This window comes from Microtus ochrogaster, unplaced genomic scaffold (assembly GCF_000317375.1).
Source record: "Microtus ochrogaster isolate Prairie Vole_2 unplaced genomic scaffold, MicOch1.0 UNK2, whole genome shotgun sequence".
In the NCBI taxonomy this organism is placed as follows: domain Eukaryota; kingdom Metazoa; phylum Chordata; class Mammalia; order Rodentia; family Cricetidae; genus Microtus; species Microtus ochrogaster.
Genome location: NW_004949100.1, coordinates 9,644,796 through 9,653,468, shown reverse-complemented (window position 1 = coordinate 9,653,468; position 8,673 = coordinate 9,644,796). Strand labels below are relative to the sequence as shown.

Sequence of the window (8,673 nt, the reverse complement as noted above, 5' to 3'; positions counted from 1 at the left end):
CTCATTTTTCCAATTATGTTTTTCTCCTCCTATGAACTGGGGAGTGATGTCTTCCGCTGAAGTTCTCAGCTACTCAACACATTTCCACACAGATGCTTGCAAGTCACCCCTGAAGCTAAGATGCTTGCAAGTCACCCCTGAAGCTAAGATGCTTGCAAGTCACCATCTGAAGCTAAGATGCTTGCAAGTCACCCCTGAAGCTAAGATGCTTGCAAGTCACCCCTGAAGCTAAGAGGCTTGCAAGTCACCCCTGAAGCTAAGAGCCCCGCTGTTTCTCTGAACACCTGGAATTCAGAGCACGCTCACCATGATTGCTAATGTGGCATCTCTATGTTGTATAGTTAATATTTTCATTACTCACACATCAACATCTTTCCCCGTTTCATTTTTATTGTATCTCTGACTTTATTCCTGTCAAATTTTCTCAAAATAATTTTCGGAGCTAACAGAGTGAAACTGGGGGGTCCTAAGCCAGACTACTTCCCTGCCCCATATCCGCCTGTCTTTATCTCTTCAGTAGAGGGTTGAAGCAGAGGAATTCTTGGCTACAAACTCAGGATTACACATGGAAAAAAAAGAGGCAATATTAAACCTGCTGATCACTCAAACCAGTCATCACAGGAAAGGTTTGGCAGTATCTATCCTCTCTGGGCAGGCGGTGGCCCAGACCCAGAGCTTGCTCCACCTGCAGCCAGCAACATGGCAGGTTCAATTCCCTCCACATCTGTGAAGTTCCCAGAGTTAACAGATAATTACTCAGGAGAGATAATAAGCAGATGGCAGGGGACTCAGACTTTACCCTTGTGAATACACATAAGATCTTGTGTTGTTTGTTTCTTGAATGTTATCTGGAAGGTAGTGGAAATGGTCTCTCAAGACTATAGGACAAGACTCCTTCCAAAGACACATATCTCTGTTCATATCTCTACTCTGCTCTGTTCATTGCTGGGCGAATGGAGCAGCAGAGCAAACAACTAAATCTCCTCTGGTGCAAAGCTGTTCAGACATTGGTAAGCCTAGACATTGTGTGAGGGAAGGAGAACACGTGGGGTAGTTTTGAGTCCTCCTCTTGGACAGAGGGTCCTTTCAGAAGCGAGGTCAACACGGAACAGTCGTCCAGGTCCTCAAGGCTTTCTACCACCTTTATAAGGCTCTCCACCGTGTCCTTGGACAGCATCCTGGAGGCATTGGCTCGGAACTTCTTCTGCAGGTCCTCTTGGCTCAGTGGTTTCCTCCAGTGACCGTAGAAGGTATCGGAGCGCTCGGTGAAGGTGGTTCCGTCCTTCAGGGTGACGCTTATCTCACAGTACAGTGTGTCAAAGCTTGGCAGGTTGTCAGGAGGGTGTTCCAAAACCACTTTTTGGAGCAACTCTCTCATCTGTGGCCTGTTGATTTGCTCACTGCGGAAGGACGGAACCGTGACGCTACCATCGAGCAGCATGGCACAGGCCGCGTACTGGAAGGAATGGCGAGCTTCATGCTCTGAGTCTGGGAAGGGCCTGTTTACATACTGGACATCGGGGATCCTGAGCACAATCCTCTCGATATGGTCAGTAGGAAGCAGGACTCCTTCCGGAATCACCAGGTGCTTTCTCACAGCTGCAGCGGCGTCTGCCACCCAGTGCGTAGCCAGATGTGCTGGGAAGCTCTTGAAGGCCACGTCCTGCTCATCCAGCAGCCAGATGTGAGAATCCAGGCTTGGAAGGTCTTTGGGGGAGTAGTTGGCATAGAAGGCCCCAAACCCTGACCCCAGGTCCAAGATGCGCTTGTTTCCTTGGAGACCCAGCATCGCTAGAAATGTGGCTTCCATCCCATGCTTGGCTGCGTTACCGATGTGAAGGGGCTTGGTCTGAGTGGCAGCGTTTGCTATGGGTGCCCCAGCATGAGAAACAGCAATAGCTAGGGCCTCTCGACACTTTGTCAAGCTGAGTCCTAAATATTTGGATGCGGCAGCGGCACTTCCCAAAGTCCCCACCACAGAGGGAGGATGGAACCTGAAAGGCAAAAGCAAGAAATTCACCTGATGGTGGTTGGATAAGGAAAATGTGGTACATATAGAAAATGGAGTATTACTCAGCTGTAAAGAGAAACAAAATCATGAAATCTGTGGGTAAATGGATGGAAGTAGAGAATATTAAATTGAGTGAGGTAGCCCAGACCCAGAAAGCTAAATACTGAATATTATCTTTCATATGTGGACCCTCTGACCAACAACTCCTAGGGGGGTATCCCTTGCTTGTCACTGAGGTTTCTATTTAATAACATAAAGGGACCCAAAACAATGCAAGGTACTGCCATTGCTCTTGATTGCCAATTGTCACCATGTTGTAAGATCCTATTGCTGAAGACATCCCTCAGTTTGGATGCAGAACACAGAGAAACCCACCTCAGACTGACCAGGAAACCCTCTCTCACCTTGGAATGGCAGACCTTTAAGTTATCTCGTGGTCTTAGTAGCTAGCTTGGTTTTACAAGCCCAAGGGAAGTTTTCACAATCATTTACGAATCATATCTTTCTGTATAGACATAGTACATGCTATACGTCTGAAAATGGTCTCTCTCGGAGTGGTGATGACAGACCCAGAGCCAGCCTTTAAGTCAGGCAGCTCTACACAGTCACTGACAGACAGAGGGCAGTGTGGCTCACTGACAGACAGAGGGCAGTGTGGCTCTCCTTGATGGGCACTGTCTCTGTACCTCTTTGGGATGTCCTTGGCTTCCTTGGAGAAGTGCATTAGCCGTCCTTGCACTTCAATACCAACATTGAATGCCAGCAGCAGGTCAAGGCCAGAAAATTTTGGAGTCTGAGGCAGGGCTTCTGATAGAGCTGTGAGGACTGGCAGGACTACCCCGGAAGGGTGGGTGGCTGGGTGCCATGTGTCATCAAAATCCATGGAGTGAACCTGTGTCAACAGATACAAACAACCCCCCTCAGAAATGCCCTTAAATGCCCTGGCTTTTGGACTGCCTGAGGATTTAATTTAGCAATGGCCTTGAGAGGTTTGGGGCTCCATTAATTATCTGAAATTACACCCCACAAATTGACTGTGATTTTTTTTAAAAAAAAATTAATTATTTTTTAGTGAAAAAATTCATACAATATATTTTGATCATGGTTTCCCCTCTCCCAACTCCTCCCAGGTCCTCCCCACTTCCCAACCCACCCAACTCCATGCCATTTCTCCCTCTCTCTTAGCAAACAAACAGGCAAATAAAAAAAAAAACCAAAACGCAAAACCCTAACAAACTAGAATTTAAAAAAGAGAAGTAAAACAAGATACACAATTTGACATTGTTTGCAAAGGGAAAATTAGTTTTTTCCCAATGGAGTCTCTCTGGGTAAAGGGTAGGCCCCTGCCCAGTGCTAACTAACTGGCTGTGGATTCCTAACCTCACTGTGGGAAGACAGAGGAAGACAGGACCATGGACAGGAGCCAGTGACTTCCTGGAGGATACTGAGTCCTGCCCTGGAAACCACAGCTCTGGCGAGATCTACATCCTCCCTCTCAAGGATGCTCCGGCCTTCTCCACTCGCCCTTTAAACAAGTCACACTAAAAACTTAGTATCATTTATTATACATTGGGCCATATATTTTTATGTCTCTGTCATGAAGGAATTTAAAAGTTTTATCAGAGTTGCAAGAACAGCAAAGAGCTCTCAAACCTACATTAGCTGTTAAGCTGTATTTTCAAATGGTTATTTTATGCCCTAAGTTTTTTTCCCTTTTCATTCTAGTTATTTATTTTTCCATATCTGAAACAGTCAGTAATAACCAGAAGTTCATTTACACTTAGATATTTATGTCTATCTGATGTGGCTGGTGTTTCTTATTGCCAAGCCACTGGGTCTCATTCTGTTACTCTGAACTGCTGTTCCCACAAATTAGTTAGTATATCTCTTGAATACCAACATGTTTATATCTATATTACGTCTTGTAGGCTTTCTCTGACACACAGAAAATAACACGAAAATTAGCTGTTAGATGAGAGGTTCTAAATTTTCATTGAGAAAATAGAGACACTGTGTGGTCATTGTTTTTTTTCTGAATAAATACCCAAATGACTAAGTGAAGAGAACGTTACTGTACAGAAAGATACTGGGGCCCACAGTAGAAGCATCAAGAAGGCATTATGTCTGGATCCTGGATTGCATAGACATCATGTATTTTTGCTATATCCATTCAAAGTCCAGAATTAGAATACCTTATTGGTATTTTTAAATCTAGATCCTTCTACTTTTTCTAATTTATAATTTGTTGGAAAAGTTCCATTTTGTTGTGGAAACATGAACATGAGGAGAAAGGACAGGGCATGCCAGATTGCTGAGCCTCAATTATTGCTGAACCTCAAATTATTGTAAATAATATTCCTGCCTCTGAAGCTACAATGGTCTAATTATAGAAAAGGCTGGTGAACTTCCTTACAGCGACGCCGTTCACAAAAGCAGCATATGTGGGTGGGAGCCTGAAGTCTGGTCGCCCCCAAACGGTGCTGGAGGTATTGGAACTGTACATCTGGAAGGGAAGCAAAGCAGTTAGAGTTGACATCTCAAGAGTTATCCTTCATCCTTGAGACATCCTGGCATCAGGCTGCACCGAACCCTTAAGAGGGCAGCCTCGCTTGTAAGGGAGATGAGATGAATCTGCTTAGTCCTAAGTCACAATCTAGAAGCTCCAGTCAGGTGAGGCTGGATCCGCTCTTACTTGGTCTTGGGGTAAATACTGGGGGTGGGAGATGCGACGGGGGCAGATTAGCTGTCTACAGCAAGTCAGTCCTACTGAGAGTGGCTGCTCTGCCTCCCGCTGAGGTACCTGCTTTCTGCTCAGAGCACTTGAACAGACTTTTCTCTAGAGAATATTTGCATGGAGAAGCTGTCCATGGCTAAATGTTTTATAAGATTTCAGGGTTGAAAAGTACTTTTAGTCATACAAATAAATAGCTGCAAGACATGACCAGTGAGCAGTGCTGGGCCTGAATTAGTAATGGGTAGGAACGGACTTCAAAAATCATAGGATGAAGCAGAGGGCTCATAAAAATGCACAGAGCAATGCTATACACGTCAAATGCAATCAGACTAAGGGTGGGGTGAGCTGAACACAGGCAGAGACCTCTGGAGCACGCTTGTGCGCACGTTTGTTTTCATCTTACTTTACTATATTGCGTGACTTTGTGGAACACTTCTGTGCCTGTTCCCAGGAAACCAACACCCAGAGAATCCAGAATCATCCTCTTGCTCCTCCGAATGACACCATCCGTCAGGTGGTCCACCTTCAAGCCGTGAATCAGGCTGGCGAAGCTCTCTGTGACAGACTTCAAAGAGAAAAAGGTTAGAGCAATGCTCCGCTCCGCTCTGAATACACTCACTCCTTTTGTTAAGAGACCTTGAGGTCAGGTTTTGCTCTGGGAGAAGAGGCCTGGTTGATGTGATTGAGTTTGTTTTGTAAAAAGTGGTGTGCACTAGACACTTATTCGTGAGGCACAAGGATGTGGAAATATTCTATAATTAAGGTCTTTGCCCAGTCACACTAATAACGCAAGCTGCTTAGCCGATGACGATGACAGAGGATGATGGAGGACAGTGAAGCGAAGCCTAGACAGAGCGGGAGGGTGGAAGGACGTTGTGCTCTGTGGTCACTGTATGCAGAAGGAAGTCTGCCTCTGCTCACAAACCAGATACAGCCTCCAGGGCAGGATGATCTGTTTCTTCAGTGGTAGGTAGAGGACTTTGCAATTCCTTTCCACGTCAAGCCCTTCAACGCACAAGTCACGCATGTGTTTCAACATGCCCTCACAGAAGACAGCTCAGAATCTCCAGCTGGAAGGGTATGTCACTGCATGCCGAACATGGAGTTCTTGCAATAAACTGTCCAGTACTTTCCCTTTCCTCATCTGAAGAACACACTGTTGCCTAACTTCCTTTCTGTCTCTGACCGTAACATTCACTGATTACAAATGGTAGCTGGGGGACTTATCAGATTAAGGAGTCCAAAGTGTTTACGGTCTCTCATACTGGCTCTCTGTCAAAGTAGAGTCACTGAAACAGAACCGGCGCCTACATGGAAATCTTCCGCTTTTGCTATTCTATTTACTAGTTTGACTTTATTTTACATTATTTTATTTTTTCTGAGGCAGGCTCTTTCTATGCTGCTAGCCTGGACTCACTATCTAGCTCAGGTTGGCCTGGAACTTTTGACAATCCTCCTGCTTCAGCCCTAACCCCATTCTCAGAGTCTTCAGATTTACCGGTCAGATGAAAGCAGTCATTTTCAAAACAACGGAGCATTTGTAGCATCTTTAAGGCCTTGACAGAAAATGAAGGGAGCTTGGAGTAGGATGAAGCAGAAGAGGGGATGGCTGGGTGAGCAAAGGATGCTGCAATGGATGTTTCTGCTTAGGGCAGAGGAAAACCATAATCCTGCTTTTCGCACTGGTAAATATTCTGCTAAATCTTTTCCATGCAGAAGAGAGGGGGAAGAGGGAAAACAACTGACTCAATACTCTGCTGACTTAATTTCCAAGTACCACTTGAACACTGGATGGCTGAACAGCAGGTTAGGAGCACCAGAAGAGGTGTGGGTTCTACAGCATGCTCATGTCACTTATGACCCTGAGACCAGTGGGCTCCCCTGTCGGTGCTGATGTGCTCAGTGAGCTAAAGAACAACCTAACTTCCCTGACGTTGAAGGGAGAGAGCATCACTGCTGCTCAGATCTCTGAGTCACACTCCATCTCTACTTGCTTGACTTTAAAGTGGCATTTGCACATCTTTTCAGTGAAGTGCTGTGACTAACGTATAGATTAGAGCAGAGCATGGGGTCAGTTAATAGCAATGCCAGGAGCTCTTGTGAATTCATGATGCCTTCCTCTCTAAACTGCCAATCCGGCGAGTGAGGCTTCTGACTCAGCAAGCTTACCCAGAGACCACGGGAATGTGACAGCTGACAGATAATTGGAGAGGCAATCTATTTCGATCACACAGAAGGCATGTATAAAACCAAGAGCTTGAGATTCAGTGAGCTTATCACCTCATACTTCATTGCTAGGAGTAGTAAGCAATGGGATCGTGTCTCTCATTCGTAAACACAGACGAGAACTAACATACAGCCCAGACTATTAGGCTGCCCAGACTCCGAGGAAAGTCAAAATGTTATTTCTGCAGCAGAGTGGATAACTTTTTAAAGACCAGCTGATTGAGAGAAGAAGAACCAAACCAGGAAAGCAGTCTAGGCAAGCTACAGCCATTTAACAATACCTTGAGCATCATGTCGTTCTGGAGGGGGAGCTCTGGCTCAGGAGAGAACTGCAGGAGGAGCTGCTGCTGGCTGTGCGCCTGTACCAGCTGGGTGCCTGTACCAGCCTTTATACTCAACCCTTCCCTCTAGTTTCTTCTCTTTTGCTTTTGTTATAGCCATGGAATTTCCACCATTTCAACACTTCCCAAATGACCTCACTTGAACTTCTTTTGTAATGACGTACTGAGCTCACAGGAGGCTGTGTAGTAGCCAGGATCTTATGATTGTATATGTGTGTGTGTGTGTGTGTTTGTGTGTGTGTGTTTGTGTGTGTGTGTTTGTGTGTGTGTGTTTGTGTGTGTGTGTGTATAGTTAAAAAGGAATGGACTGTCCATATGTGCTAGAGACCATATAGTAGAAAAACACACACTCTCTTTACTAGGTACTCCACTCCTGGAAGTTTATTATAAGGAAACAGGCACAAATAGGATGAAGGTAGAAATGGCCCCAAAACCCCAAGGGCAAGGAGTCCCTTACGGTGGCCTGTAGATTCACAGCTCACTGTCAGCAGTCAGTCTGGGGATGATGTGAATAAAAGAAAACATCCTGGATGTGTCTTACTGGACTTCCACCCTGTTTAACTGAAGGGGATTCATGCCTGGTACTGCAATGCAGTCACTAACCAGTGGGCTAGTGAGGCCACAAATCCAGAAGAGAACCTTCTACTGCCGTTTTTTTCTAAATGCTGTATCTTCTAGCTATATACCCACAGATTGTATAGCTCTTACCGCTCATCAAAGGTGCTTCCCTTTGAAGCACATGGAGATGGTTACAGATATCCACAGCTAGTCAAAATGCAAAGAATAAACCAGTGTGCAGCACCCAACCTTAAGTGCAATGAAACCCCTACACCTAAAGCTCAGGGGCAATGGTGAAAGAGGAGGAGGTATTGTAAGAGTCAGAGGATCAGGATGCCTGCTGCTAGATAGTGTTTTCTAGACAAGGCAGGTAAGCTGCACCCGTGAAATATCAACAATATGTTTGCCGAAATAAGACCTGTGTACGAATAACACCGGTTGACATTCATGCTATGATGGATGGGGAAATTCCATAAGACTCTCCCCAAATGAAGAGCTATAGGCAGTCAATGGTTTCTGATACAAGGAATATTGGTTTGCTCCAGGGATGAGCTCCCTGATATTATCCAATCAGAAGCAGTCAACCCTAAAAACATGAACAGTTAAGCAACCCTAAATGGACTTGTTAGAATTTTTATAAATATATGTGGTATCTCTTTCTTTTTTTCTGTCTTTCTTTCTCTCTCTCTCTCTTTCTTTCTTTCCATCTATTATCTATCCATCATCTATCTATCTATCTATCTATCTATCTATCTATCTATCTATCTATCTATCATCTATCTATCATCTATCTATCTATCTAT

General features: G+C 45.0%; 1 protein-coding gene across 1 annotated transcript in view; it reads right to left on the bottom strand.

Moving 5' to 3' along the window:
* Window positions 1-443: 443 nt before the first annotated feature.
* Window positions 444-8,673, bottom strand: part of Acod1 (aconitate decarboxylase 1) — a 27,375-nt gene continuing 19,145 nt past the window's right edge. Inside the window, exons 4-7 of the mRNA XM_005365460.2 lie at window positions 5,149-5,310; window positions 4,425-4,514; window positions 2,698-2,903; window positions 444-1,994 (exon numbers count right to left, since the gene is read on the bottom strand). Of these exons, the coding sequence (XP_005365517.1) occupies window positions 1,001-1,994; window positions 2,698-2,903; window positions 4,425-4,514; window positions 5,149-5,310 (1,452 nt within the window). The 3' untranslated portion in view covers window positions 444-1,000. The remainder of the gene's footprint in view (window positions 1,995-2,697; window positions 2,904-4,424; window positions 4,515-5,148; window positions 5,311-8,673) is intronic.